The 13,153-nt window shown below is 49.3% G+C and overlaps 1 protein-coding gene across 1 annotated transcript in view; it reads left to right on the top strand.

The window, feature by feature from the left end:
* LOC123363101 overlaps positions 1 to 12,226 on the top strand; it is a 42,657-nt gene extending 30,431 nt beyond the window's left edge. Inside the window, exon 5 of the mRNA XM_045003860.1 lies at positions 10,096 to 12,226. Coding sequence (XP_044859795.1) covers positions 10,096 to 12,226 — 2,131 coding nt within the window. The remainder of the gene's footprint in view (positions 1 to 10,095) is intronic.
* The last annotated feature ends 927 nt before the right edge of the window (positions 12,227 to 13,153 follow it).

Below are 13,153 nucleotides of genomic sequence, written 5' to 3'. Positions count from 1 at the left end.
GCTCAGAAATCATTCCACTATTTCTCAGCTGCTCCAAACCTCCACCATGTTCCTGAATATATTTCCTAGCAAAGTTTTCCAAAGCTAAACTGCTAGAAATTCCAACACACTCCACTCCTGTTCTATCTTCACTTTTAACACTCTTACTACGAAATAGAGAATTCATCTCTTTCTTTTCCTAGTATATTCACTAGAATCTAGTATAGTCTAGTATATTCACTAGAATCTATCCTCTGTCGATTTACTCTGATATAGAAGGCGTCCCTTCACAGAAACAACAGGATAATACCCCTTGTAGACCGGTTTAAGCACTATATAATAAAAGTCCCAAGTAAATAGAGGGAGCGGGGATACTCTTTTCTCTCTTCTCTCGATGGCTTATAGCAGATCGAGAGGTCTTTCCCCTCTGTCGGGACCTGCCAAATATCGGGGAATACTGAGGCAGACGGATCAGAGGTGCAGTCCGGAAGAGTTAATGGGACTAAGATAAGGTATCTTTGAACTATTCAAGTTCTGACTGATTGCGGCCTTTCTGGCGGCTATGAATACCTTGCTTTATTAACTCCCCGCCACCACTAGTGTGGGTCACCGGATCCTGTGCTACTGCAAATATTTTATTCGGTACCATTCATTAACTTCTTCAACATATAAAAACCCCTTTCTGTGCACATATATCACTTTTAAACTTTATTACTTTAATATTCAGTTAGCTAATACAGTTAAAATCCTTTAGGCAAAAGTGAAAGTAAAAACCTTTCGGATGTATAACCACAATACAAAACGGAAATACTGGGCGTACTGCCAGCAACAATAATCACAGGAAGGTGTCTCTGGTTTAAGAGTTCCAGAGTGTACTGAAGTTAACTATTTACTTACGTTTCAAAGAAAAATTCTCCAAAGGGTCCAGAAATATCTCTGGATTCCTGTCACACTCCTCAAATCTCCTCCTGGCGGCTCGCCAGTCTGTTGCCTGATTTGGGGAGGGTTAGTAGGGACAGTGGAATTTATCCACTTAATTTGGTTGTATGTAATAATTAATTTTCTAATTAATTAGTAATGTTAGTAATAATTAATAAGTATTAATAATATGGGTATGGCTCGCCAATATGTGTGATCAGAAGATAAAAGTTCGTCTTGAATCAGGCTTCACAGAATTTAATACAAGGAGATTGGGGTATAACAGGAATTAGGACTGAGACAAAGTTTAGACAAACAAGACCTTTTATTTAAAACCAATAAAACAAGAAGTAAATGTAAAATGTTAAAAGCAGTTTGATTACAAAGTTACAAAATATCACAGTTCTTTAAGAGATATGATATGATATGATATGATATCTAATGCACTTTGCAGCAAATAGTACTAGAGTGAATTTCACACCTCTGCTAGAGGAAGTATAGTTATAAAGAAACTGGTTATGAATTAAACCCTTCTTAGCATAGATGCTTTAGAGGTGAAGTAGAAATTAAGAATTATTTCATACTTACAGCTGTGAAAGGACAGAACACTACGACTTATCATTAGTTGACAGCTTTCGTAGGTGTAGGCAGGGTGAGGCGATGAGAATAGAAGGATGGGTGTATCGCCTGCCCTAATGGTGGATTATCACACCTTTTATAGGGAGAAATCCTTCCTCTTATGCCCAAATTTGGCTTTCCCCATGGAAAGGTGAGGGTACCTGTTTTCATAGGCTGACCTTTGTATACGTATTAATGACAACTATCTACGTATCTTGTGGTAGACTTGTTGTATTTTGTGGGCAGAAATACCCTACTTTTGCACCTAACTAGGTGAAAGGTTAGCAGATATTCAGAAAGTCCCTAGACAATTTGCGTAGGTTTGTTTCCTATTATCACTTTTCTGAGTAAGGGTCTTAAAGGTTGCTTTCAGCGTCACAGAGGAAATAGGCCAGGATGTCTGGTCTAGAAGTTTCTAGGTATCTTGCGTTTACAGCTATTGCAAATTCTATTAATCTATGCAGCCTACACACTTTTATCAAAAAGACATTTTATACAGACCAACAGATTAATCCTCAGGGCTACAGTACACAGAGGTCTTCTGGGGAGCACATCAACTCCTGTCGATATTTGCCTAGTTTTACAGCAGGCTACATAACAAGCACTAATGAAATAAGTACAGGTTAAAATTTCATACAGACAAAAGGAGACAGTCATCCATTTGTCAGTAAGAGTGTGCTGTGACACGTCTGTATTTTAGATCTGATTTTGTAAACAAGTTGTTTCTAAGTGAGGTGAAACTTGGGGCTACACAAGACAAATCAGACTCCTGAAAGGGGCACAGTAGACTGAAAAGGTTATATCCTTGGGGGCAGCCGGTTTAGGAAGAAATCACTTGAGGCCAGACAGCAGACAGCTAACAAAACTACCATTTTATTTACAGACACAGAGCTCACTCAACCGGCCGAAGCTGGCTGGGCTATCCCCTAATAACCTAACTCAGTTGCCATAGGAACAAAAACCATGACAACCAAATACACAACAGAAAAGGTTGAGAGCCACTGTTCTAAAGGATCCCCTCAAAGCAGAGTTTATCCAAGCTGTGAGGAAGGCGACCTGAAGTCTGGTGGTGAAGGCTCCGTGTGTAACCCACACACCTCCTGGGTGTGGTGTCCTGTCCTATCAAGTGGCACCAAGACCACTTAATGAGAGAGAGAGAAAATGAGTCTGTGCTGCAGCCTTTTAGCTCATGCGGTAGAGACTCATGCAGTAAGTTCAAGAGGCCCTAGGTTCAGTCCCGCTCGCCACCAACCGGGGTCTGTCAATGTTACATGTGGGGGCTCGTCTGGGATTTCAACCGGGAAGTCTCTGAGCTCGGGACGTGCTTCCTCAGCGAGGGGAAGTCTGTAACCCACACACCTCCTGGGGGTGGTGCTCTGTCCTGTCTAGTGGCACCGAGACCATTTAGAGGCAGTTCAATGAGTCTGCTCTACAGCCCTCGCTAACAGCTGGTTGGCTCTTAGTTCATGCAGCAGAGGCTCATGCACGAAGCTCCAGAAGTCCCAGGTTGGATCCTGCCTGCCAGCAACCAAGGTCTATCAACATTATTCCTGCTCTTCTCCCTTCCCCCTCCCCCCACTTGCATTTGCTGAAATGTAAATTGCTCTGTTCACTACCATCTCCTTCCCCTGCTGTCTTAATGACCCTGTTTGCTGCTTATCTAAACCCCCATTCCTTTGTTTAGGACAGACCTCTTTACCAGCGTTTGCTTGGGAGGGGCTGTCGGGTTTTCACAAGTAATGTCGTACAGGGGCAACTCATAACTCTCTATGTAATGTTGCATCGTGATCTGATTGACCAGAGAGTTGTTAGTTTTCAAATGGTACCTCACAAGGCATATTTTGTACAAAGATTATTACCATCACATGCAGGGTGTGACTAGAGGGCGCTTTGGGTCACATATGCTCAGTAGAGCATCACCAAGGGTGGAGGGCCAATTCCACTCCCAAATTTAAAAAAAAGAGGGTGCCAACCTATTCCACCAGTTCAGCCAGCCCCAGAGAGAGACGGCCATATCGGAAGGGCGCTGAAGATCTCTGCCCCGAGGGCTGATGTTCGCAGGCCTGCTTTGGCTACCTGCAGCAAGCAGATAACTGCCAGGAGAAGGATCCCAGCCTATTCAAAGAACAGAGTGCTTGCTGCTTGGTCAGCTCAGGAGGGTGTGAGGACATAAATGCCAAATAAGCAGCGCATGCTTTCAATGCATAGGATTAGTGGCCCGTGTACCTTTCAGTACTGAAGAAATCTGTATGTTAGATACTGTTATTTTTCTTTGACTGGTATGTGCTGTATTGCTGTAATGATAAGAGCATGTTTCGATTTATGAGGCGTCTTAGTTAACCCACAGATTGTCGTCTTATTAACAGAAGGATTTTTTTTTGTTTAGTCTGAGCAGCTTTACTACACTGTGGTGTCTTTCCTCCACATCGGAGCAACTCAGGCTACTGGCATCCCCAGCTGTCCCAATGTGAAGATTTGTGGTGTTCTCCACAGGTGGGAGTTCCGCTGTCAGAACAGACTGAACCTGCTCCCTGTCCCTGCAGTACAATGGAATTATTACGGGTACGGGTGTAATCAAAGTTTGGTGGGTTACACTCAGGCCAGGCCCTTGTCTCCGGCTCTTTAACGGAGCCCTGACTCTGCTCTCCCAGGAGCCCCTCTCTGCCTGAACACGGGTTCTCTTACAGGCCCAGCTCACTAGGTGACATCTACCCTGTCTTTCCATCCAGACTCCATGGAAGACTGGAGAACTGAGCAGGATTATGACATCACAGGTATCAAGGAGGCTGAACAGCTGTAACAGAAGAATGGCCACACTGGGTCAGACCAAAGGCCCATCTAGCCCAGTATCTGGTCTTCTGACAGTGGCCAATGCCAGGTGTTTCAGAGGGAATGACCAGAACAGGGAATCATCAAGTGATCCATCCACTGTCATCCATTTCCAGTTTCTAGTAAACAGAACCTAGAGACACTCAGAGCATGGTGGGGCATCCCTGGCCATCTTGGCTAATAGCCATTGATGGACCTATCTTTCATGATATTATCTAGTTCTTTACTTTTTCCACAGAAATCATGATTTTATAGACCTCTATCCTATCCCCTGTAGTTGTCTTTTCTAAGATGAAAAGTCCCAGTCTTATTAATCTCTCCTCCTATGCAAGCTGTTCCACACCCCCAATCATTTTTGTTGCCCTTTTCTGAACCTTTTCCAATTCCAAGATATCTTTTTGGAGATGGGGAGACCACATCTGCATGCAGTATTCCTACGCTTTGTTTCCTATGGTTCAGCCAGTTACTGATCCATGAGAGAGCCCTTCCTCTTATCCCATGACAGCTTACTTTGCTTAAGAGCCTTTGCTGAGGGACCTTGTCAAAGGCTTTCTGAAAATCCCAGTATGTCAGTGCACTGCAAGGCCTTCAATGGCTTTTAAACTTTCCCATGGGGACATCGGAGACATGGTCCAGTTAACTTGTGTTCAGGCCTAACAAGAACTCAGATGCAACCTGCTGTGAGAAACTCGTTTTAACAAGGATGCCCCTGTACCAGCACAGACCACAGGTCTAAATGTCTAACTTCTATTACAATGGTATTGGAAGAGCCCGAAATAACCGCTACAGGAATGTATTGACTATGACCCCTTACTTCAAATGCACTGTGGCCTAGTGGAGAGAGCACTAGATGGAACTCAGGAGACTTAAGTGCTAGTCCTGGCTCTGCTATTGTCTTCCTGGGTGACCTTGGGCAAGTCACTGCTCTTCTCTGTGCCTCAATTTCCCATCTCGAAAAGGGGGCTAATGCTACAGACCTCCTTTGTAACGTGCTTTGAGATCTACTGATTGAACATGTTAGATAAGAGGCAGGGCTCTTTATTATCTTATGATATAGGGTGCTTTTCTTAAAGCGCCCACTGCTGGAGTCAAGTGATTTATCTGAGAATCTCTGCTCTTTATTTTATTTTATTTTATTTTATTTTATTTTATTTTATTTTATTTTATTTGTTAGCCAATTTTAAGCCCTCGTGGTGGCAAAGAGAAGCTGGAGAACATGAATTGAGTGCACCCTAGCGGCTCAGACACCAGAAGGCAAATGAAGAGTTCCCCAGATGAATGTTTTTTGAAGATCTCATGATTTTGAAGCCAATCTCATGATTTTGGTGGGGCCCAGCTCATGGTGTTGGAATGCTTGGGCTGGCGATACCATGAACGTTTTTCTGCACTGGTAGCACTAGAGAATCACTTTAGGGCTGCTTCTCACTTCAGGCTGGGAGATCCTGCCTCAGTCACAGGGGTTTTAGGAGTTCCCACAGGTAGGGAAAACTGTCCCTTGCCTAAGGGCTGGAGAGTCCTAGAGCTCGGAAAAGACCCAGGGTTTTCCTGGGAAACCTGTTGCCCTCTCTCCTGCCTTATTCTGAGCTCAGCCCACTTGGGCGGTTGCCCCATCCCATCTCCTGATCTAAGTACAGCATTGACACCTCACAGACTAGAGGGAGATTGCAGGAGGGCAGCCCCATTGTGACCTAGAGATGACATCAGCGCCTGCCTGATGCCAGAGCAGCAACCTGCCCTCAGGTGTAGCCTGGGTACTTGGTGCTGCTTTGAGAGTGCCTGTGTTGAGAGTGTCTTAGTGCCTGAGCCCGGGGAAATGAGTTCACTCCTCCTCTATCTGCTCTTTGTTGTCTTTTATGCTGTGCTGAGGCTCGCCAGATCTGAGGTAAGTGAGGCTCCTAGAGAGATGGAAAGGCTGGATTGATGCCAGCTGAATGCAGGAACCAAACATAAGTATTTTTCAATCAGCAGGCTCGGATCATCTCCACCCAAGAGTCCTCAAAGAGCTGTCTCAGGAGGTTATTGGCCCACTGACATCAATTTTTGAACAAATTTAGGATTCCTGAGGGAATTCCAGAAGGCTGGAAGTGTGCTAAAGTTTTGTCAACATTCAAAAAGCTACGGGAGGTTGGCCTGGCTTCTTATAGGCCAGTTAGCCTGAAATAATGGACAAACTGATATGGGAATCAATCAATAAAGAATTAAAGGACGGGAATATATTTAAAGCAGGTTAACAATGTTTTATGGAAATTGGGCCATGTCAAACATAGATGTGACAAACTGAGACTTGTGTAAGGTGTTGTTTTTCATAAATTCCAAGGCAAGATGGGCCCATTGGGATCTTCTAGTCTGACCCTCCTGTCTAATGCAAGCCAAAGAACTTCCACACAATAATGCCTACTGCATACCTTTTATTAAAATGTCCAATCTTGATTTTAAAAATTGCCAGTGATGGAGAATCAATCCACCATGACCTTGGTCAATTGTTCCAACGGTTAATTCCTCTCACTGTTAAAAATGGACACCTTCTTTCCAGTCTGAATTTGTCTAGTTTCAACTTCCAGAGGTCGAATTTCTCCCCCAAGGTCTGAATTCCATGCCTGGTATCTGGGGTTAGTTGCATATCCTGCAATCCTAAAACCTGCAGAGTTTTGTCATCTCTGCAGGAGAGAGAACTTTGCAGGCTCTCTCCTTCAATGCTTATAAACTCTGCAGGCTCCTGGTACCAGCAATCCCTGTTTCTCCAACCCCTGGATTGTTCCAGTGACCCCTGTTATGGGTTGTGCTCTGTGCCCTATATTGTCTGCATCACAGGAAAGCACAATGCCTACCCAGGAGGCCTCATAGTGCAATACTCTTCCACAAAGAAAAACTCCCCTCTGGCCCCACATGGCAATCACCTCTGGCTCATTGTTCTCCCGGATTTATTGAGGAGTTCTCTTCTCTTCTAACCCTGCTGCTTTCTCTGTGTGTGGCAGGCTTCTCCGAGGAAGAGGAGACACAAAAAGAAAAAGCAGAAACCAAAAGGTAAGCAGCCCCTGACCCCACAGCTGCAGTGGCAGAGCCCGGCCCCATGGAAAGCAGAGAAATAGGGTCTATTTCCCCGACCTGCCTCCCCTCTTCCTGCGAAGGAGCAGTCGTGCCCAGAGTCGTGCAGAGGCACTGGCTGGGGCTCCGTTCACAGGCTGCCTCTGAAATCTGGGGCAATAGGGTGCTAGGAAGCAGAGGGTGACCAAGCAGCTCAATGTCTCCTTTATGTCTCACTTCTGGCAGCTTTTGGGTGCTGTGAGGAAGAGCTGGTGGAGGCTGGTGCATCCCTAGGGACATGGTAAGCAATGCCCCCCTCCATGAATCTGCAGTGGGTCAGTCCTCTCCTTTAGCGCCATGCAATTCATCCCCACCCGAGTAATCCCTCCCCTGCCCCGACCTAGGTACCACGCAAGCAACTCTTCTCCTTTAGACTCCTGCAATTCATTCCCACCCTGCAGAAGTTCCCATCTCTAATCCACCCCCCACGCATTATACCGTGGGTCATTCCCTTCCTCGAGCATCATACGGTTCATTTAACCTGGGGCAGCGGTGGTGGTGGGGTAGATTGTGTCGACTGGACTGGACTGGACCATCCTCCCCTCCCAAGAGGGGGAGAAAATGTTTTTTGGGAGCAGCCCCGTGCAGGCGAGGTAGAGAGATCAGCAGGAAGGCTGGGCTTTCTGGTACAGTGAGTAGGGTGAAAGGGATCCAGCAGCACTTGTGTAACGGCCCCTTCTCCAGTCCCCCAGCAGCAGTTCCCAGCAGGATTTGAATCCTGGACCTTCAGCTCTGCAGCATAAAGCACCCCTTAGAGCTGAAGAGGTAGCTGTATTAGTTGGCAGCTATAGTAGGCTGTTATCCTATACGTTGATTAGCTTCTGTGGGCGGGACATGACACACGCTGCCAGTAGGATACACTCTCACTTCCTCAGCACTAGACAGGGCTCACCTAACAATCCAGCTAACCCCAAACCAGGCCCGGGTATTGCAGGGGAGGAGGCTGCCTCAGTGGAGAAGGGGACAGGGAGCCTTTCGGTGCCGCCCCTCTGGGTAAAAGAGGGCCTGAGGGCAGGGCCTGCACTCAGCTACCTGCTCTCTCTGTTCCACAGCTGCCCTGTGCCCCTGGAGAAGCTCCCCTTGGCTCAGCGCCTCAGGCTGGTTGACAGAAGGCTACAGGACGTGGCCAGACACCTGGAGGAAGTTCTGATGCCGTAAGGCAACTGACCAGGGGGCACCAGACTGGGGGCTGGGTGGGAGGGGAGAGTGAATGTCGAGAGGAGGGAGCAGGGAAAACCAGACACTCCAGGATCCTAAAATAACACGGAAAAAGTCACTAGGAGGCTTTAGCTTCCAAGGTGAGAGACCAGTGAAAGTGAGGTGGGGGATGATCAGAAATGAAATGCAGAGACTACAAGTTGGGGTTGTGAGTAGGATCGAATCCTTCTCTACGGCGATAGCTGCCAGCAGGCGACTGTCTAGAACCTGCCCGTGCTGTGTTTGAAAGACAAAGCAATCCAATGACACCCTTTGAGGGGGTGTCCACCCCCCACAGCACTGGAAGGGGCTCCGGTGGCCAGGCAGGCCCAGGAACTCCACAGGGTGCACCTGCAGGAAGAGCCGGGGAGCAGGGAATTGATCCAAGCAGGCTCAGCTGGCAGGAATAGATGGGGCCTATCAAGCCAGGAAGCTGGCACCAGACAGGGGCTGCAGCTGGGAAAGGGCAGCCCCTCCCTGGGAAGAGGGGGGAGTGTTTGGAGCTGGTGCACCCAGAGCAAGGAGGGGAACCAGGAGTAGTAGGAAGCAGGCCAGGCTGGGAAAGGAAAGCCCAGAACTGCTGGGTTGAGGGTCCCTGGCCTGGAGCCCAGTGTGAAGTGGGGGCCCAGGTTTCCCTACCAGCCCCCGAGGGCATGGCATGGACCGGCGGGGCAGTGAACAGGAGAACTGTCTGGGTCACTGTGGGAGTGACAGTGACCACATGCGACAATTGGAAGGGGAATTGACACCGAGAGCTAATCCCATCCCCAGAGTAGGCACCAGACAAGCAGTGAGTGGGACACCACGTGATACACCCCAAACACGAGTCATCAGCCAGGACTTTCAGGACCATAGCACAGACCTCCACCACCGGAGAAACTCCATTAACTGGGAGCAATAGTAAGTTGTTAGTCTCTAGGGTATCAGCCATTAGAAGAGGACAGTTTTCAGCAGAGGGAATGGCCAGAACAGGGAATCATCAAATGATCCATCCCCTGTCGCCCATTCCCAGCTGCAGACAAACAGAGACTAGGGACACCACCCCTGCCCACCTTAGCTAATAGCCATTGATGAATTGATCTAATTCCTTTTATAGTTTATAGTCTTGGCCTTCTCAACATCCTCTGGCAAGGGTTACACACACATGCTCACATCTTCCTCACCCAAAGCAATTGTTGTTAGCTAATCTTTCTATTCAAATAGCAGTAGATCCCCGGTCATGCTCAAGGCCCCATTGTGCTAGGTGCTGCACATGTGCGTGTGACGAAGGGGTTATCATTCTAGATAAAATGAGTGCCAGCTCCCCCTCTCAGTCCTTCGTTACCCAGCTGATGTCCTTGTGTCAGGGTGTGGTGTGCAATGCATGCCTAGGCACTGCCCCATTGCACTACTGTTGGAAGGCTGTGCCCAAGCCCTGCCTTTGCTCAGCAGGGCCGTGTCCCATCTGTCCCTGTCTGCTCTCTCCCACAGGCCGAGTGTGTCGACATCTGGGATGAGCCAGTTCTCCTCCTCCTCTAGGGAATCCACCACCTCTCCCCTCTGGAGTCCCAGCTCCTTTTCCCTGAGAGAAGGCTCCATGATTCAGTCAGAGCCCCTCTGCCAGACAGGGGAGATCATGACTGTCGCGAGCTGGGAAGGATCCACTCATCCCATCCAAGCCCAGCCTCTCCCCAGGCCTCCTGCCCACAGCAGACGAGACCGGCGAGAGCAGAACATAGGTCTGGACCAGATGTCAGCCCATGGCTCAGACTTCAACATCCGACAGAAGCATCTGCAGAGCCAGCTGGGGGCACCACAAAGCCTCATCCCGGGGGAGCCATTGCTGGGTGAGCAGGACACCAAGCAGCAATGGGAATTCAACACAGATCGGCCCAAATGTGGATTTACGGCAAAGGTCCCAAAGCCCCTGAGATCCGACACCAGGCCTCAGCATGCACAGGAGATCCAGGAGCCATGTGTCTGCCCCTGGGGAGCCCTGCCCCAAAAGGCCCACAGGATCATGGCATCCCCTGATGCCATCCTGGCCAGGCTTGTGCCCACGCCGGGGGTCAAGCTGCAGGATCATGTGGCTCAGAAATGCTTTGAGATCCAAATGAAGGCTTTTCCTAAGATGGTGAGAGAGTCGCACAGAGATGCTCCCCTCCTGACAGAGACTGCCCTGCCTGGGCCACTCCGCCCGCCTAGGGAGCCAGGCAAGCACAGGACAGCGGCATTCCCAACGATGGGACAACAGCCTGCCCACCCCGTCGAACTCCACATAAGGCGTGAGCATCTCATCATGCAGAGGGGGCTGCTCACCCTGGATCCAGAGCCCCCGGCAAAGCTGCCTCACGCCGTCCAAGCCAGGGGAGCCAGTGTGGAGTTCAGTGAGATGGAGACCGATTTCCTGCACACAGGGAGGCAAAGCACAAGCTCCTCTTCTTCCACACGTCCTCCAACGCCAGTGGAAGATACCACCATGGAGACGGGCAGGAATGATAGCGCGGCAGGAAACCAGACTAACCCAGATCGCTGCACTCTGCCAGCAGGGATGGATCTGACATCGCCACCTCCAGGAACCACAATAGCAGAGAAGACACTCGAAGCGACACTCCAGATTTATAGGAGCGAGTTGAGAAAGCCCCTTACCAGTGTGCGTGACAGCAAAGGGACTGAAGAGAAGCTGGAGCTGCACATGGAGAGGAAGGTTACCTTGGGAGAAGGCTCCTGCCTGGGGCCAGGGGCACAAGCAGGTGAGAGCAGGGCAGATCTTCCCAGGACCCAAAGCCACCAGGTTGCCCCAGAGGCCCCAGGCTCTGAGCAGCTAACAAGATCCCCCCTTGACTCTCTCATTGCTGGGCAGGCTGCACACGACCTGCAGATCAAGCACCTGACGGAAATGTTGAGCAGCTCCCGCCCCTTGGCGGGCCAGGTCTCTGTTTGCCAGCAGTGCCGCAAGGCACATCCAGGAAAGATGAAGGGTAAGAAAACTCAGAAGGAGACATCTGCTGAGCTGCATGGTCTTCAAGACATCATGGATTCACATGGGTTCGATGGCACTGTGAATTCAAAGCTCTCCAGGGACCAGCCGCCAATCAAAATATGCAAGAAGTGCAGTAAGCTTCGATGGAAGAAACCAGCTGGCTCTGCAGGTGCTGACTTGCCCAGAAGATCCCATGGAATTCCACAGCAATGGACTCCAGGAGACTCCTCAGCATCATCCAACCACATGATGCCAGCGGTGGTGTGGCTCCTTCCAGCAGACAAGAGCAAGACGCAGGATGGAATGAGGAAAATGGCTCCCACCAGGCAACCAAAGATGCTGTCCATTGCTACGAGTACAACAGGGCTTTCGCAAGCTGGGGAGAAAGCAACTGGGAGTCCTGACGGTTCTCCCCCAAAGTCACCAAAGGCCTCCAGAGCTAGGACACGATCTCCTTCAAGGAGCAAAGTTCTCCAAAAGATGTTAATGTGCCTGAAGCAAACCTTCAGCAAGCTGCAACACAAAGTGAAGTCCCGAATGTCCAAGGACTCTTGTTCCAGAACACCCGACACTAAATTTAGAAAGCCACACTTTTGGAAGGCAAGGGCCTCCAAGGGTGTCCGGTTTCCATCCTACTGAATCCCACCCTGCCAGCAGGCCCACTAACAGAAGGGGCCCACAAATTCCAACATCTCCTTATCATCCAGTGGGTCTGGTAAGCATGGGCTAAAGTGGCTGAGACAAATGGCTCATTGTCCTGGGACACAGAGACTGATGTATAAGAGACTCTCCTTGGGGTATGACATTTAAACCCAGATTCCAAGATGAAGGGGGGTCTGGGGGCTTGGATGAGATTGAGGGTGTGGCTAGCTCACTGGATTTGTTACTTTACCTCATGCGGTTCAAGAATCAATCCTTCCTTCAAGAAGAGCTGATACTAAATTTACAAAGCCCCCCTTTTGGAAGGCAAGGGCCTCTAAGAGTTTCCAGTAGTACTATTAGGGCCCTACCATCAATCAAACCCAAACCAGCCCCATGACCCCTAAAACCCCGCCCCTCGGCCCCTTAAGCCCCGCCCACCTATCACCAGAAGTTCCACCCATGGGGGTATTACTTCTGGGGTCAAGGTGGACACATGACCGGAAGCAAAGTGTGTCATGTGACCCCTCTAAGAACTCCTCCCCCTGCCCTCTACCAATCAGGAGGGGTTTCGCCCCCATAGGCCTGCCCCAAGAGGTGATTTGACCAATCAGGGGTGTTCCAGGGTGGGGTGACCCATCCGGATGTGGCTCGTGTGACCCCTCTAAGAACTCCTCCCAATGCTCTCTACCAATCGCGATGGGTTTCGGCCGCATAGGACCACCCCCAGAGCAGATTTGACCAATTGGTGGTGTTCCAGGGCGGGGTGACCCACCCAGATGAGGGTCGTGTCACCCTTCTAAGAACTCCTCCCAGTGCCCTCTGCCAATCAGAGCGCAACACTATCACCCCATAAGTCCCAGCACCGGGGCAGAAGAGGCCATCTTTTACCAAGAACACGTGCTTTAGAAATCATGGAAACATGGA

This window comes from Mauremys mutica, chromosome 1 (genome assembly GCF_020497125.1).
Source record: "Mauremys mutica isolate MM-2020 ecotype Southern chromosome 1, ASM2049712v1, whole genome shotgun sequence".
Classification (NCBI taxonomy): Eukaryota; Metazoa; Chordata; order Testudines; family Geoemydidae; genus Mauremys; species Mauremys mutica.
The sequence above is the reverse complement of the archived record's forward strand: the minus strand, read 5'-3'. Positions and strand labels throughout refer to the sequence as shown.